Source organism: Nansenia antarctica, assembly GCF_963989245.1.
Source record: "Nansenia antarctica genome assembly, chromosome: 3".
Lineage (NCBI taxonomy): Eukaryota > Metazoa > Chordata > Actinopteri > Argentiniformes > Microstomatidae > Nansenia > Nansenia antarctica.
In genome coordinates this window covers 56219044-56236525 of record NC_137688.1, presented here as the reverse complement: position 1 = coordinate 56236525, position 17482 = coordinate 56219044, and the positions used below count along the sequence as shown (strand labels likewise).

General features: G+C 42.9%; 1 protein-coding gene across 1 annotated transcript; it reads right to left on the bottom strand.

Moving 5' to 3' along the window:
- Nucleotides 1-11848: 11848 nt before the first annotated feature.
- On the bottom strand, nucleotides 11849-17203 carry rpf2 (ribosome production factor 2 homolog). Its single transcript, XM_080526854.1, has 10 exons — nucleotides 17114-17203; nucleotides 16531-16663; nucleotides 16392-16429; nucleotides 13813-13852; nucleotides 13569-13650; nucleotides 13392-13468; nucleotides 13115-13214; nucleotides 12829-12931; nucleotides 12534-12681; nucleotides 11849-12400 (listed from the first exon to the last, which is right to left on the bottom strand). The coding sequence occupies exons 1-10, from the start codon at nucleotides 17134-17136 to the stop codon at nucleotides 12209-12211; spliced, it is 936 nt and encodes a 311-aa protein (XP_080382980.1). The 5' UTR covers nucleotides 17137-17203; the 3' UTR covers nucleotides 11849-12208.
- Between the last annotated feature and the right edge of the window lie 279 nt (nucleotides 17204-17482).

Sequence of the window (17482 nt, the reverse complement as noted above, 5' to 3'; positions counted from 1 at the left end):
TCGTGTTTAAGCCCAGGAGGATGATAAAGATGATGATAGATGAGGATCTTCTCCTGGGTTGATGACCGGAGAGCCGCCGTTAGCATCACAAACACTACTATGCTAACAACACTATGATAACATCCTCCGTAGTATCTAGTCTATCTCAGTCACAGACATGTTCAACAACAACACGTTTTACAACAAGGAAGGGATACAACTAATAAACATGTTAACTCATATTTTACATGTTGTCTACATAATATGATGAATACAATACTGGTGCTAGTCTGTTTGAACTCTGCTGCTAGCTGCTGTAGCTGTTAGCTTAGCTGATTGTTGAATAGTCATATCACAGTAGCCCTCCTGGCTGCTGCTGTTAGCTCTCTACATACAGCTAAGTTGACTACAGTGACTTGTTCCATTTGATCAGCCCAGGAGGTTTGAGGAGATGAAATCTCTTTCCAACTGTTCTCCCTCATCCCTCTGTCATGATAGGAAGCGGAGGAGACGTCAAACAGACACCCGTGTTCCCTCCAAAGCTCTACCAATCTTTCTTCCAGTGGCTGGGACCACTGAACACGAGCAGTAGGGTTTCTTTTGGCAGCCATTATTGGGCTTGTGATGATTTTGAGCGGATGTATGAATGAATGAATGGTCTGTGGACCGGATGTATGTGCACCGGATGTATGTGCAGAATCGTGTCGAAGGACCAGCCACGACGAAAATTTCTGACCTGCCAGAAATTTGTCGGCAGGTCGTAGCCTCGTCTTTAGAACGTAGGCGCAATTACTCGTTGATCGCTGACTCGCTCACACTGTGCGACTTACGACGTCCCGATTTGGCCTTACGACGCTAGGATGTCTCTACGACTACGCAACGTAGTCTGCGACAACAACGTCGTGGCGAAATCGTGGACAAATCGCACAGTGGGCAGGGGCCTTAACGGACTGTGAATATAGTGTCCAAGCTGGAGCAATACCCGATTCCAAAGACAGAGGATCTTTTTGCAAATCTGGCAGGGGGTGAAAAAGTCACAAAGCTGGACATGAGCCACGCCTATTTGCAAATCCCATTGGACGAGGAAGCAAAGAAGCTGGTAACTATAAACACTCACAAAGGGCTGTTTACATATACACGCTTACCTTTCGGAGTGTCGTCCAGCCCAGCCATCATTCAGAGGACTATCGAGACAGTGCTTCAGGGGGTTCCAAACGTAGCTGTATACTTGGATGATATCCTCCTGACAGGCTACAATGACAAACAACACCTGGAGACCTTGTCAGCAGTACTGAAAAGACTGCAAATGCACCTTCATGGGAACCGAGGCGGAATTCCTGGGTCAGAGTGGATGCTACAGGACTCCACCCACTTAAAAACAAAGTGGAAGCAATCCAGGACGCACCAGTGCCAACTAACGTGACAGAGTTGAGGGCATATCTGGGACTGCTCAACTATTACAACAGGTTCCTGCCCAACTTGTCAACAGCGTTGGCACCGCTCCACTTACTCCTGAGGAAAGAGACACGCTGGGAGTGGAGAAAAGACCAAGAGGACTCATTCGAACTGTCCAAGAAACTCACGCAGTCATCCAGGGTGCTAGTGCACTACGACAAAGAGAAATAACTCATCCTCTCATGTGGCGCGTTACCCTACGGCAGGGGTCGGCAATAGGCGGCCCGTGGGCCATTGCTGGCCCGTCACCAATAATATTTGGCCCAGCAGATTATTTTGAGAATCCACTTTATTTTTTATTTTTTATTATAATAATATCGGACCGACAGTCCCACATATAGCGCCTATAATGTCCGAATAGAGAATCGAACTCCACCTGAATAATGCTTATTGTACTTTTATCCATGTTGAGAGTGAATGACACAGGGATAGACAATCAGGCAGCAAGGTGCACCGAAGCGCACTGACGCTGAACCCCTCAGAGTGAGTCATAAGCAGGTGGACAACGCGTCACGGTGCTGAAATAGCCGACATACCGTGTGTGGTTTTAACAAAATAACACGAGCTCAGTAAGCCATTCAAACGTAATGTTTACGTATATGTGACTGCAACACACATATGAACAGTAACAACGCAAATTCTGTTTAATTTTCTGAAAAACATTGAAAACAAAATCAGCGCAAACAAAAAGCATCTCCCATCGGTCAGTATTTGCTTGATATCTGGTGATATTGACGTCACTTTAATCCACAGGCAGTTCTCATGGTTTTTATGCATCCATCGATTCCTCTCGTGCGTCTTTATCGCATTCATTGACGAAAAGGACGACTCGCATGTATAGAAAGGGAACATTGTGAGCACGGAAAATGTCTCTCACAACGGCTTTGCATTGATGAAACCAGGTAGGATGAACGTATAGTTCGCTGTCCATTCCTCTTTAAATGCCCTGTTTCCACCGTCAACTTTCCTCTTTAGACCTTTGGAGAGTGACATTATGTTTCTCTTGCTAGCAGGTTAAATGTTTGGCTAACTTCACCCGGCACGCAAACAACCAATCCAATAATAATAATGTGACCTTGTCTGGGAGGAGGGGGGAATAATTATCAGAATGAAACTATGTTACATAATTATTAGAATAAGTTAGGCTACACTACATCGTCAGTCCACACATTTATTATTCTAAAATATGGAAAAGTGTGAAACTACGTTTCAACGTTGTTGAGAATCACAACACAAACTCGCTAGTCAAGCCAAAATACTGCAACATAATGGATTGGACAGCTACCTAGTTAACTAGAACACTACTTTACATTGTTAGCAGGTTCACAAAACAAGCTGTTAGTTGACTAGCGATGTGTACAGTCGAAAGAAAAGTCAAAGCATTAGAACGTGTCACATTTTTAAACAATCAATTACTTAAATTATGTTCGGGCCCGCCATCTAGTGGCTCAAAAAAAATTTGTCCCGAGGCCAAACCTAATTGCCGACCCCTGCCCTACGGGGTCGGAGCAGTGCTGTCTCACAAAATGAGAAACGGGACAGAGAGACCAATCGGGTTTATGTCCAGAACCCTGACACCGGCGGAGATGAACTACTCCCAATTACACAAAGAGGGTTTAGCAATAATCTTTGAAGTGCAGAGGTTCCATAAATACATCTATGGCCGGCAGTTTACTATTTGCACAGACCATAAACCACTGCTCTCCCTGTTCAGTGAAGTGAAGGCTGTTCCGCAAATGGTGTCACCACAAGTGCAGAGGTGGGCAGTGACCTTGAGGGTGTATGAATATGTCATTATCTACAAGGCAGGGAAAGACCATGGCAATGCGGATGCTTTAAGCCGACTGCCCCTCCAGTACACGCCCATCACCACAGCGCCAGAGGACAGAGTGCTGATGTTTGAGGAAATGGACACAACACCTGTGACAGCGGAACAGGTAAAGGCACTGACAAGTAAAGATCCAGTACTGGCCAGAGTGAGGGAATATGAATGAATGAATGAATGAATGAATGAATGGACTTTATTGTCATTGCTACAGTACAGGTACCAAACAACGAAATTTAGGAGGGGTGGCTCCCCTGGTGTTAGGAAAGGGGAAAAAAATAAAAATAAATTTAAAAATAATTTAAAAAAATCACAAGAAGGGAAGGAGCTGGTTTGCATAAATAAAGGCTATGTACACTATCCACTGTACTATACTGTACAGATAGACGACTAGGGTTGTCATATTGCACAATAGTATTGTTTCACGTTATTTAAAGTGTCACAGTTTGCAGGCTTGAAATGTACATGTTTGTGCCTCAGCACTACACCTGATTTTTTCAGTCCAGCAGCTGCCATACAATCCGTCCAGACTGTCCAGGGCCCAGAACTTAGGTCTTTGCTGTGTTCAGGGCCTGGACGGCCCTGTGGTAGAAGCTGTTCTTCAGTCTGTTTGTCTTAGCGGCCAGGGTCCTGAACCGCCTTTTCGAGGGCAGCCTGGTAAAGTGTTCGTACCCAGGGTGGGTCGGGTCCCTGGAGATCTTGGAGGCCTTCCTGAGACAGCGTGTGTTGTACAGCTCTTCCAGAGAGGGGAGGGGGGCGCCGGTGATCTTCTGTGCTGTTCTCACGACTCTCTGTAGCGCATTTCTCTCCGCTGTTGTGCAGCTGGAGAACCAGTTGCAGATGCCGTAGGTGAGGATGCTCTCCACTGCACCGCGGTAGAAGGTCACCAGTATCTCCTGCTTGCTGTGTTCCTTCCTATGTAGTGAGGGGGTGGCCACAGTAAACAGTGGGGGACTTTGCGCCATACAAGGTGAGGGCGGCCAAACTCAGTGTTCAGGATGGGTGCGTGTTGTGGGGAGCACAGGTGATCATTCCACAACCAGCCAGGAAAATAGTCTTAGAGCAACTTCATCACAGCCATCCTGGGGTCTCCCATATGAAAGCCCTGGCACAGAGTTATATATTGTGGCCAAAGCTAGATGCAGACATAGAAAATGTAGTCAAAGCGTGTAGTACCTGTCAGGCACACAGGAAGGCACCAGCAGCCGCGCCTCTCCACCCTTGGGAGCCTTACAAGCCATGGTGGTGAGTGACAATGCCACATGTTTCGTTAGTGCTGAAACCAAAGAGTTCATGAGGAACAACGGAATAGTACACGTGACATGGGTGTGACTCCAATGATAGGGGCTGCCTTGCCTTTATACAGGCCTTTCACCCCCTCTTTGACCACAGTCTGTTTGAAACAATCAAATGTGCCTGCATATTGTAGGGTCTGCCCAGGGGCTGCCTTGGGTTGAGTCTGCAAACACTTTTATGGTATCGAGCGGATGTCCAGCGAAGACTAAACAGACACCCCCAAATCCCCCAGCGAAGAAGTTCTTCCCTGGACTTATTGGCTGCGGTTGCTTGGACATCGTTTCTCTTCTTTCGGCCACTACTACCAGTTCAAATGAGAGACAGTCATCGATCGTAGGATACAACCAGGCATACAGGCACCTTTCCTGGCTCACACTCCTGTGTGAGGTCGTTAAGGGTTGATCAGAAGCCTTCTCAGATCTGTGTGAAGATTGTAATGAAACACTCGCTGCACTAGGGTTGTGAGGACTTGATGTTTGAACTGAGCTGGTTTTCTTGTGTACATTGTCTCTCTTTGGCTGCATAGAGACAGGCTGAAAGTGGACTCCCTCATAGTAATTTTCTAAAAGAAATGCAATCTCTGAAGCATCGCCTATCAATGATGTCTCTGACACTAGGTCTGCCACAGCTCCTTGTTGTTCCTTAGCATCCATGAGAATTGCTAATTTAGATATTGAGGCTGCCAGCTCTGTTTCCAACTCACTCCAAGGTTTCTCTTGTAATAATTGTATCTCCTTGTTCAGATCATGCCTTTTTTTCAGTGCTGCCATCTTTGTCAGGATGGCTGCCATTTCCGCTTCTGCACACACCCTAGCAGATCTAACAGAGGAAGTATTTGACATAATATGACTGGAGACTTGTGACACACTGTCTTTAGAGGAAACGTCTGTCTCTTGAGTTTCCGCCCTGGGTGCCTCAGGAACTCCCTTCTGAGTTTCAGCCTTAGATGCCCCAGCTAGCCACTCATACACAAAATAAATTAAACGGTTAGCTGGGGCATCTAAGGCTGAAACTCAGAAGGGAGTTCGTCCTTCTATTTATCTACGTAAATAGTTCGTTTGTAAACCCGGTCAGCCTATTTTAAAAATTCATTTAGCCTTTCAGAATTGCATATTATGCAAATTAGTTGATAACATCTAGCTACTTCTAGCTACTTTTGGGAGAGCCAACAGCAGCAGTCACTTCTTCAGCGTATGGGTTGTTGTTTCCTCTCCACTCCACCAAGCTCGGGGCCAAGGGGCTACGCCCGACGCCGGTCCGGAGACGATTGAGCCTCACCCAGGATAGCCTTGGCAAGTCCATCCCGAGGGGCTCAGGGCCGGCGACTGGGATGTGGTCACGGAGTTTGGAGGTGTTTGCCTCCCACTCCGTGCGCCACATGTAATCCACCCATCCTGCCGCACTGATGTTAAGATCTCTGCATTGCTGCCTGACATCCTGTGCGGCAGGCACAAATGGGTGTCTCGACTTGAGACGCCGGGAGGGCTCCGCTGTTATAGTGAGCCTATCATGGAGCAGATGGTTATTAAGCTCCACGGCCCGGCAAGCGAGACGTGCTGTGGCTCCCATGCGGCGGAGGCCTGCGGGCTGGATGCCTGCTAGAATGGGAAGGTGTCTGCATGTCCTGGCTCAGAATCCCCTCCACAGACTGCCAATTTCCAGCAGAGTACACCACTGCGAGGTCGTCTGCGTAGGCGTACTTCCGCGAGAGTGTGTTGGGCAGGTCATAGGTGTAGATATTATAGAGGAGGGGGGCCAGGACCGATCCCTGAGGGATGCCGTTCTTGAGACGTCCGCAACCGGTGGTGAGGGTAAAGCTGCGATTACGGATGAGCTCCATGATCATTCTGACCATGTGCCTGTCTCCGGCAGCAGGCGGAGCAGCTTGCAGGTGAGGCCGCGATGCCATACGGTATCGTAGGCAGCCGTCAGATCTATAAAGACTTTCTTTTTTGCCGAAAAGCAATCCTCGATGTCTTGAGTCATCAGGGTGACTACGGTCGACCTCCCGCTTCGGAACCCGGCCTGCTCATGTGGGAGCAGCGGGTCGACAATTGGTTCGATGCGGGCGTAGATGAGACGCTCGAGGATCTTGAAGGGGATGCATAACAGAGAGATGGGACGATAACTCTTAGGGTCCCCTTCAGGCTTATACGGTTTAGGGATCGCAACAACTAGGGCTCTTCGCCAGATTTTGGGGATCTTGAGTTGCCGCAAACAGGAAGTGAGGAACGCTCTCAACCAGGACTTCAAGGCGGGTGCATAAGCTCAGCGCAGATGGAATCAGCTTTCCCTGGCTTTAGATGCTGGAGGGCAGCAGCGAACTCCTTCGGGGTGAATTCACCGCAGTCACTAATGGTCCCAGTATTGTAGCTTCAGATGAAGGAACAAGTTGGTTTTTTTAGTCCTGTTTTTTTGCCAACTGCTAAGACAAGAATATAGTAAGCTAGTTACTTTAGCTAGCTAAAGATATTGGCCCCCAAATCATTTTACAACTTGTTTAGCTATTATGTTCCAACGTTTCTGTTGAACCCTGCAGGTATCTAACTCGCATTACGTAGCTAGCTAACTTTAGCCTACGTCAGATCAGAGTATTACAACTTGTTTAGCTATTATGTTCTGACGTTTCTATCTAACCTCTCAGTAAATGTATCTAAATAAGGTAACGTAGATAGTTAACGTTGGCCTACAGAAGTGGAAAACAAACATCAGATCAGATATATAAACAGGTTATTTTGATAAACTGGCCACATTTTGGGAATATACATAGTTATTTTCTCGCCTGAAAACATATTAAAACTTAATAAAATGACATGTCAACACTAAATGCATTCCGGGATACTGAGCTGCATACTTAAGTGTGAACAGTCGGCTGGTAATGGCATACTTATTATGAATGCAGTTGGCAGTACGTACTCATTGAGTATGTAGTAGGCAGTATGCCATTTCAAACACAGCCTGTGATGGCTAGCCTACATTGATTGCTGTTTGTGTAAATGTGTCCTTACTGCCACACACCTCCACTCTTCTCTGTTACCTACAGGCTTTCTCTGTTACCTACAGGCTATGACCTTCAACCAAGTGATCCAGACAGGCTGTCAGATTGTGTCCGGGAACCAAAATGTGTCCGGGGTTATGTAATCATGTCTTTCGAACGCTGTCTCTAGGCCGACGCTAGCATTCCAGACATTCTTGAGTAAACTAGCTCACTACCCCAGATAAATGTGATTATTAATATCTTAAATTGGGAAGACAAATGTAATTGTCTCGCACTTGAACAGCATTAGGTTGATGCAGGTTATGTTGTCATCGCCATTTTATTTGAAAACACTTGCTAGCATGCTAATTTCACACGTAATTCGCTACACTTATGTTACCGAGTTGGCTAGTTAACTATAGCAATACTATCCCTATTGGGACAAGTTGAAAGTTCTATGTTCGCTGTCAGGTAAAATAGCCGTGTCAAGACTTTATGTGAAATAGTGTATATTTACCTTGTTGTTTTTACAGAGCTGCCAAGTCTCACGCAATCGCCGTGAGACTCACGCATTTCAACCAGTTCTCACGCTCTCACGCCGCACCTCTATTTCTCACGGTGAGAAATAACAATTGTTTTACCGGACTTTTATTTTTTTAATTCCTTGAAAGAAAGCTACCGAACATGAGTTTCGTGGCATCTTTCTGCACGCGCGTTAACTTGAGTCTGCAATCGAAGCGGCAGGCGAGCGCTGATGGAAGAACCTGTGTTCACGCGAGCTGCAAGAACGTAGCAAGCAGTGTTGCCAGATTGGGCTACTTTTGGTCACACTGGACGGGTGGATTCGGCAGCTTTTAGACCGGTTGGGCTGGACATTGTCAATTCCGTCTGGCAACCGTGGTAGCAAAATATGTGCATACATTACAACATCGTATCTGGTAGCCTACTGGACTGGGTTGCACCAATTTGGCGTAAGTCATGTAGGCATTTAGTAGTTACTAAACCCCTAGTTGTTACTAGCTAGTTTCAAACTAGTTGTTTACTAATTTCGGTTGCACCACGCCAATCTTTTGCCAATCTTAGCTAGTAAATACTCAGTTTTGGTAACTGTTTTTTGTTTCTCTACTGTAACATAACCAGGTACATTAATAATAATAATAATAATTCACAATAATTACAATTTACAATACAAATACAACAATTGGGGGTCCCTCAAAAGAAATGTGGGCGCGCTGCGCGCGCGCACAAGATCAACCACCAAGCCCTCATTCTGACCCAGGAAAAACCCTGGTATGTACTGTATAACATGATAGCCATCTATGAGCAATGCACTGTATATAAGATGATGATCAAGGGTCTTTCTGCTGCTGACCAAGGGGCTGAGTCCTGTTGATGGGGCCCATTTTTCTTTTAGAGTCCGTAGGCTACTGTATTTGTTTATTAAGATTTCATAAATATGATATATTGTCTGAATTTTTTTCTTGTTTTATAAAATGTTAATTATTTTAATTTATTGCGCTGGTTTATTATGAACAACATGTACAATTGCAGGAAACTAGCACAAATAATTGGGTGGGAGAGAGGGGCCGCCGCTGCCAAAACGCTTTTGGCTCGCTCCACCGCCAAAAAATCTCACTCCAAACTTTTGGTGAAACTTGGCAGCCCTGGTTGTTATGTCATGTCATCATTAAGGCCAATGCACACAGCATGCGACAGATTTTTTGGGGTCGTGCGACCGACAAAATATTGTTATGAATGAGAGAATGCACACGGCAGGCGACGAGTCCCACAGGACATTCTGTCGCACGGCTAAATATCGCATCAATCCTATTTCGTCAAGCGACAGATCCACGTCACAATGGGAAAATTGGGAAACTTCAACTGGTGTATATAAATTAATTTAGTCACTCATAACAGGGAGAGAGACTGGAGCATACATTTTACAGCGTCAGACAGCTAGCTTGCTGAGCATCAACTAATTTTCCATAACGTAAAAAGGAGGCAGTTGGTTGTGGGTCTATGAGATTTTGCAGTCTCACAATGAAAGGAGAGTTCAACTTGGTACAACAGTTGAGGCTGTAGTGTACACGAGGAGCGCTCCAGACAACTTACTTCAGAGTGAACAGACAGGAGTTTGACGTGGATTACATTTACATTTTTGGCATTTAGCAGACGCCTTATTCCAAAGCGACTTACAATCAATACATTTGACTAAACAAGTGAATCATCAATCCACCAGACGTGGATCTGAGAGAGACTGGGCCCGTCGTCACCAAGATGCCAACTACATCGCGAGAGCCGTTGAGTCCATCTGTTGAGTAGACTAGACCAGTGGTTCTCAAACATTTCACACCAAGTACCACCTCAGGAAAATATGTGTCTCTCCAAGTATGACTGATGTTAAAATACAATATACTGAATTCTCATTGGCTAGCAACAGTGGTAAATATCTCAACAACCCACTGTTCAGACTGCATTTCCAGTATCAATGCGCCTCCCAATCAATCTGATTAAGAACAGCTGTGCTGACCTACAATGCAATGGTTGATCTTGTTTATGGGACTATATTCTGTGGCGGAAGGATATATGTATTCTGAAACGATTAATGATTGTAAATACATTAATTTAATGTTACAACTGTGTATTTCTTTTTTATATTATGTGGTGGCTGTTGTAGAAAAGCAATTTACCATTTGAGGGCGGGGGTTGTGGACTCATTTACCACTGTACAACCCTGTACTAGTGGTAAATGAATCCACAACCCCCTTCCTCTCATGGTAAATTGCTTCCGTAGTGCAGGCCAGTTCACGCAGGAGGCAAATGTATTTCCAATAAGAATAATATGTATTTTTGTACCTTTATCAGCAACAGCCAATGCAAAATGTACAAATTGGGGTACAGTTGGATTTTAAGTCTCAAGTGCTAAGAATAAGTCACAAAGCAACTGTATTTTACACACACACACACACACATAGCAAGTTCTGAACAATAATACAGTAACAACTATACACAACAATAATTCATTCTCAAGCAGCAAATGATGGGACCATTTGTGACTGAGCTACAGGCAGTCAAATACTAAGTGAACGTGTGTAACATGTTTCATGCATTTCAAGTGGCAGAATTGTAAGCATGACGACGTAGTCATGTCTAAGAATACATCACCATGTAAATTCCCAATATAGTGAAAATACCACCGCTCATCTGTGATCACTTAGCTGGGGTGCTGCAGCTGAATAGTATCAAATACTGGGCTTCCCTAACACCTCAGCAGTGCCACAGGCTGATTGCCTCCATGCCACGCCGCATTGATGCAGTAATTTGTGGAAAAGGAGCCCAGACCAAGTATTGAGTGCTTAAATGAATATACTTTTCAGAAGGTCGACATTTCGGGAGTTAGAATCGGTGCTCTATTATTCTACCTAGCCCAGAGTCCCCGGATGAGTGCCTCTAAAACTGAATTGTATTTTGAGAAAAGCTGAATTGTATTTTGAGAAAAGCTGAATTGTATTTAGAGAAACTGAATTTGAAAACTGAATTAAAATAATGAAAACTGAATTGAATACAATTCAATCTGTCAAATACAATTCAGTTTTTGCTCAGATTCAATTCAGATCTGTCAAATACAATTCAATTTGTGCTCATATTCAATTCAATCTGTCAAATACAATTCAATTTCTGTTGGCACTAAAATAGCTCCATACATCTGCCTCACCTTGTTAATTGCGGCAGTATTGCCTTTTTGGTGATTACTTCTTTATAGTCTTCATAAAGCTACATCGGCAGGATTTATTCAGCTACTGCAAAGAACACCGCTCTTGTTTTCGCTGATTTTTTTTGCCATAGTATCTTCTTTTCGACAATAGCCTGTTCTGAGCTGCTTATGTACTTATGTTTTACAAGCCGAGTTAACGTTGAAGAGACATGGCTAAATTGTGTTAATGGAATGGCTTAAGTTGGTCAACATTAAGTCTAACCGGGCTTTTTCCAATTAAGTACACATTTTGAATGGATATAATACCCCCCAGGGCTAGGGAATTGAATGAATTGTTTTGGACTTTGTTTCACAGGTGCAATCAGGGCTCATTCTATCTGTTAAGAACCAGGCTAAGGGCAGAGAAAAGCTGGATGTTAAGGAAGCTTTTCTGCTGGTCATCCAATTTAATGTAGGATTAACCGTGTCATACGCAATTAAATGAGCATTTTACCAAGTACTCTTACCATCCATATGTGGATGCAAGAGACAATATAAACAACTGTAACTTCATGTATGTAACTACTGGTACAACTTACATGTGAAAATAACAAAGGAGAAGACATGTACAAATGAAATTTAATAATTGAAAGAAAGGTTCCCCAAGATATTAACTTGAAAAGAGCAGTAATGTGTTTACATACAAACTAAACATTTGTCCTCCACACAGAACAATTCTAGACACCAAGAAACACGTTTTGACAGAGTTTGTATGAATTAGCAAAACACATGTCTTTTGACAGCATATTACATTGGACACATACCTCCACATTGGATGCCTTGAAAACATTTGACTTAGCCAAAACATGTTGGCAACATCAAGGCAATTTTTAACAATGGCAATCCACAGTGAGCATCCACAGCTCACTTGAGGATAAGATGTGAGCACTCTTTCATAATGTCCTGGAAAGCTAGTGAACCTTCACTCATCTACTTTCTCTATTTTCAGGGCTGGTCCCTCTTCAACTGGGGCTGGACCTGGGGCTGGACCCTTCCTCTTCTTCAGGCCTTTCATCTTACGTGTCTGTAGCTTTGTCAGATCCTGTTTCTGCATATGCAGCCGTCCAAACTTGGTACCGAAGGCATCGTGGGATATGTTCTTCTTCTTCTTGGGCTGTAATAAAAGAGAAATGGCACCATAAGAAACATTCAACATTCTCTTGCCATTCGGGCCATTCTGCACCACAGGGATAGGATAAACACTGTTGTTTGAAAGATGTTGGCTGTAAACTAGACATATTTGCTACCTTCAAGCTAGTCTTGGGCTGTCTGTTAGCTGTCTTGTATAGGTCTTCTGACGCGAGATGTGTTCTTCTTAAAACAAAATCGAAGGATGGCCCGATCTCCTCCAGCTCAATCCTCGGTGTCCGACATCCAGACTTCTTCAGCAGAGATCTGGGTTAGACAAAGAGCATCGAGTTCAGATAACAGCACATTTCAGGAGTGAGAGACAGGCAGCAGTCAATAAGGTACATGCAGATATCACTGCACCACAGTCTATAGTGAATGATGATAGAGCATTTTCCCAGCAGCCAGACATACCTGTAACTGCGCATGTAAATCTTCCCCTCCAAAGCGGTGAAGTGCAGAACATGCTCCAAACCAGCCAGACGAACTGCAGGCACAGCAGGACCTCTGAAGAAGTCTGTAGGATAAATCAAACAGAGTGGAATTAGAACTCATTAACTATCATTGTTAATTGTTTCTCATCGCAGTAATTGCATTTTTAACCAACGAAATATCTTGCAACACTAAAATGGACCAAATGCTATTTTTGGATGACAATGATTGAGAGTTTCTCTTGGGGCTCATACATGTGAAGTTGTACCTGTTAAGAGATTCTTTAGACGTTGGTGCTCACTGTCTGATTCAAAAGCATCTCCTGCAAACACCAGCATAGGTTTGGTCCCTTCTGGACATTTGCTGCTCTGCAATTCGACGGAAACAATTGGAGAGGAAGAGGGGTATTAAATGAGAAACTGTTGATCGAACACTGTTGATTTTTCTTAATCCAATACCAAATGTGCCTGTTAGTTTAATGCATTTCTCATCAGTAATATTATCATGTACCCAAGATTACATGTCATCTTAGAAAATGTAAATACCTTGATTTCACTCAACGAGGCATACTTCTCAATTCCAAGCTCAATCATGTCCAGCACATGAAAATCAAACAGACGACCTGTAAAAGATCACAAAAACATAAAAAAAGAAGATCAGACTCTCTTCTGAAGGTCAACATGCATCTTTTGTTGAATAAATACATGTAAATAAATGTTTACCAAATACGAGATTGTTTGGGCGCTTCTTGTTGTGTGAGCCAAATAAAAACAGTGAGCAATCTGTTTTCTTAGAGAAGAACTCCTGTGAAGAAAATATATACATTAGGGAGTTCAATTATGGTCTTTTAGTGCTGAGAATAATCTAAATATATATTGTAGTAGACAATACAGCACCGACTAGTATATACACTTGAATTGGTTGTCAGGCAAAAAATAATTTGTGCAATGTCTCTTTTTAACTGACCAATGATGTAGAATCTTCAAATGGCCTGGTTATATTTTTCCTGAAAAAATAAAGCCAATCTTTAGTTCACATAAAGGGTAAACACATGTTACTCAAGTACAATTACAGTAATAACTAAAGTACCATAGTTGCCATATTCTTTATGACTACAGTCTAGGGATGCCCCGATCGATCGGCTAGCAATGGGAATTGGCCAATAATCTGTAAAAATATGAGCTCTGGGAAATCCGATAATGCTGATCACGACAACCGACCAATGACGCAAACAACGTGAGCCAATTAATTGTTGCATGCTCATTAACCTAAACGATCCACTCTCGTATGCTTGTTAAACTAAAACTACTACTACTTCATTTCCAATCATAGTTAGCTAGATTACTTACTTATCAAATGCACATTTGTGATGTTTACGCAGTGCGCACCAGTGGCATTTCCAGTCACTCCCTCGCTTCAACTGTGCTTACTCAGGCCGACAACACAGTGTGTGTTGAGCTGCTCTGTCTGTTTATTGTTACTATCAATATGTCTAATTGAGTTGTGCATAACTCATATTATGCATACCATCACCAAGTTCTCCCATACTATCGGCAGTGTATCGGCCGATATTGCTCATAGATTATCAGTGATCGGTATCGGGGCATCCCTACTACAGTCACGTGAAAAAGACAGGACACCCCATGAAAATCTTTTTCAACATATTTAAACATATGGACATTTGAACTTCATTTTAACAATATTGAGAGATGGGGGTAATATAATTAAACAAATACAACTGGAAAAAAACATAAAAATGGAATTAATAAAGCAATTTTGTTGGGAGGTAAAAGTTAGGACACACCCACATTTATTACTACTTAAAATGCCTAAATTAGAATCAAGTGCACCACTTCAGGTGTAAATGATTAGAACATCATTAGAGAGGATTTAGGAGGAGCCTGTCTTATTTAAACATCACACATTTAGTTTGGTTTGCTCTTGATTGTTGAAGTGAGTGGTATCACCATGGCGAGATCAAAAGAGCTCTCTAAGGCTTTCAGAAAGAAGGTTGAAGATGTGTATGAGTCTAGCAAGGGATTTAAAAAAATCTCCAAACAATTAGAAATCAGCCATTCCACTCTCTGGAAAATAATTTACAAATGGAGAACACTTAAAACAACGGCCAACATGGCCAGGTCAGGCTGTCCTAGCAAGTTCAGCCCAACAGCAGACTGCAAGATGCTTAAAGAAGTCTCCAACCATTGTAAAATGTAGGACCTACAGGTAGCTCTTGCCACAGTTGATGCCAAAGTATATGCTACATCTACCATCAGAAAGAGACCGCACAAGTTTGATTTATGGGAGGTGAGCAAGGAGGAAACAAAAAAACATCAGGGCAAGACTTAAGTTTGCCAGAGGTCACCTAGACAACGTGCTTTGGTCAGATGAATCTGAAGTTGAATTATTTGGGCACAGTAACGGAAGACATGTTTGATGCAAATCAAAGACAGTATTTGAGCACAAGAACCTCACACCAACTGTGAAGCATGGGAATGGAAATGTCATGGTTTGGGGCTGCTTTGCTGCAGCAGGGCTTGGTCAGCTCACTATCATAGAATCCACTATGAATTCTTTATTGTATCAGAGGATGCTTGAGGAAAATATGAGACCATCTGTCCAAACATTTAAGCTGAAGCGGATGTGGACCATGCAACATGACAACGACCCAAAACATTCCAGTAAATCCCCGGAACGGAGAGTTCTGAAATGGCCACATCAGTCTGGATCTTAATCCTATTGAGATGCTGTGGGATGATTTGAAATGGTCTGTGCATGCAAGGGACCCCTCAAACATCACACAGCTGAAGGAATTCTGCATGGAGGAGTGGGAAAAACATTCTCCCACTTGATGTCAGAGACTGGTAGACAGTTATAGGAAATGTCTCACAGAGGTTATTTCAGCCAAAGGGGGAAATAGCAGGTATTAGAGCAGACCTGGGCATTGTACGGCCCGCGGGCAGTACAACGATTCTGATTCTGGCCGGCCCGCGAAAGATCGCATGATAATAAAAAAATATATATATATATATTTTTTTTTTCGAATTATCTTATGGGTGGACTAAAACCGCATTGCTTTTATTTTGAAACCCATTTATTCTCACAAATATTTTCAGTTGCTCATTTGGCCCCCTGGGAAAAAAATTATTGCCCACCCCTGTATTAGAGCATAGGGTGTCTTAACTTTTTCCTCTGTAGGAATTGGCATTGTTGTTGTTTTTTTTTTTGTAAAAAAAATAAAATAAAAGATAAAAGTTAAAATGTCATTGTTTTTTGTTCAATTACATCACCATTATCTACAGATATTGTTTGAAAGATGATGAAATATTGATATGTCCATAATGTCCTAAAAAATAACTACATATTCCAAGGGGCGTCCTAATTTTTTTCACATTACTGTATATCCAGAACATTCACTTGGCATTACACCCCATTTAGTACTGCACAGCTAACAATTGTGGGGGTAAAATTAAACATTAGGCTGGGTTTGTTTTAATTTTGTTATACACAAGTTACAATACATATCACATCCTGGACTCACTTACTTTTTGTACAGGACAGCATTCGGTTTCTTTAAGGCATACTGGGAGAAAACAAGCACACAGATTAAGTAAAAACAACTACTCTTAGTTATCGGCCTGCATACTTTGGGTTAAGTAACAAGGTTTAAATCAGAACACTTACAATATCCTTTAAGGCTTGAGTGACAGTCATATTGGCATTACCCCCTTTCATGATCATGGCGTTCTTTAGGTTCTCTGTAAGCTTGGGTGCTCTGTGGTCCAGGAAGCGCTTGGCACGCTTTGTCTTAGGTTTTCTGCAGAGACGGTCATTTATAAAGACACTTTAGCCATGGAAAACACAGTCACAGTGATGTCTGCATGCAGGGCCACCAACAAAACAACATAAGAGCAAAGGCTTTTTAACTTGCAATTACCACTTGGTTTATGAATGCCATATCTGTTGTGCTTAAGGAATGAGGTAGGTCTACAGTTGTTCTACGCTCACAGACAGCAATGATTATAAGTAATATTCATCACAAAATTGGTGTTTCATTATTTGAAAAATGTAACTGATAGTGGCTTTACGTGTCAGTGGCACTTGTCAGTTGTCTCATGCTGCCGAAACTAGCCTAGACAGCTAACAGTTAGCAACTGAGGTTGCTAGCTGTACACTACAGTAGTTCGCAGGTTTTAGTTTATAGTCGTTGACCGCATTCTGGATTAAGTACATTGGTTGCCAAAATCAATAAATCCATCAAACTTACACTACTCCGTCCAGTTGTGTCATTTTGGCGGCTGTAGCTACTCGTGTGTTCTGCTGCTTGCTCTGGAAGTTCTCCACGTGAATTTAGCAGCGGAAAACACGTCGCTGGTAGAATGACAACACTCTGGTCGCAGATACATATACGTCACATCCGTCGTTTAAGTATTCAGCTACAACCATAATGGTAGTTCCCTACTTGCTGTCGTCTATTTTCTGGTACCCACAAACGATGTTCTAGTGTTTCATTTATAAAGTAGGCCTATCTACTACGTTAGTATAGTATGTATGGAAAAAAATTAAAGAAAATTGCAAAGCTTTTACAAAGCAATATTGTAGTTGCACGTTTTGACCAGTAGATGTCCACACCCGA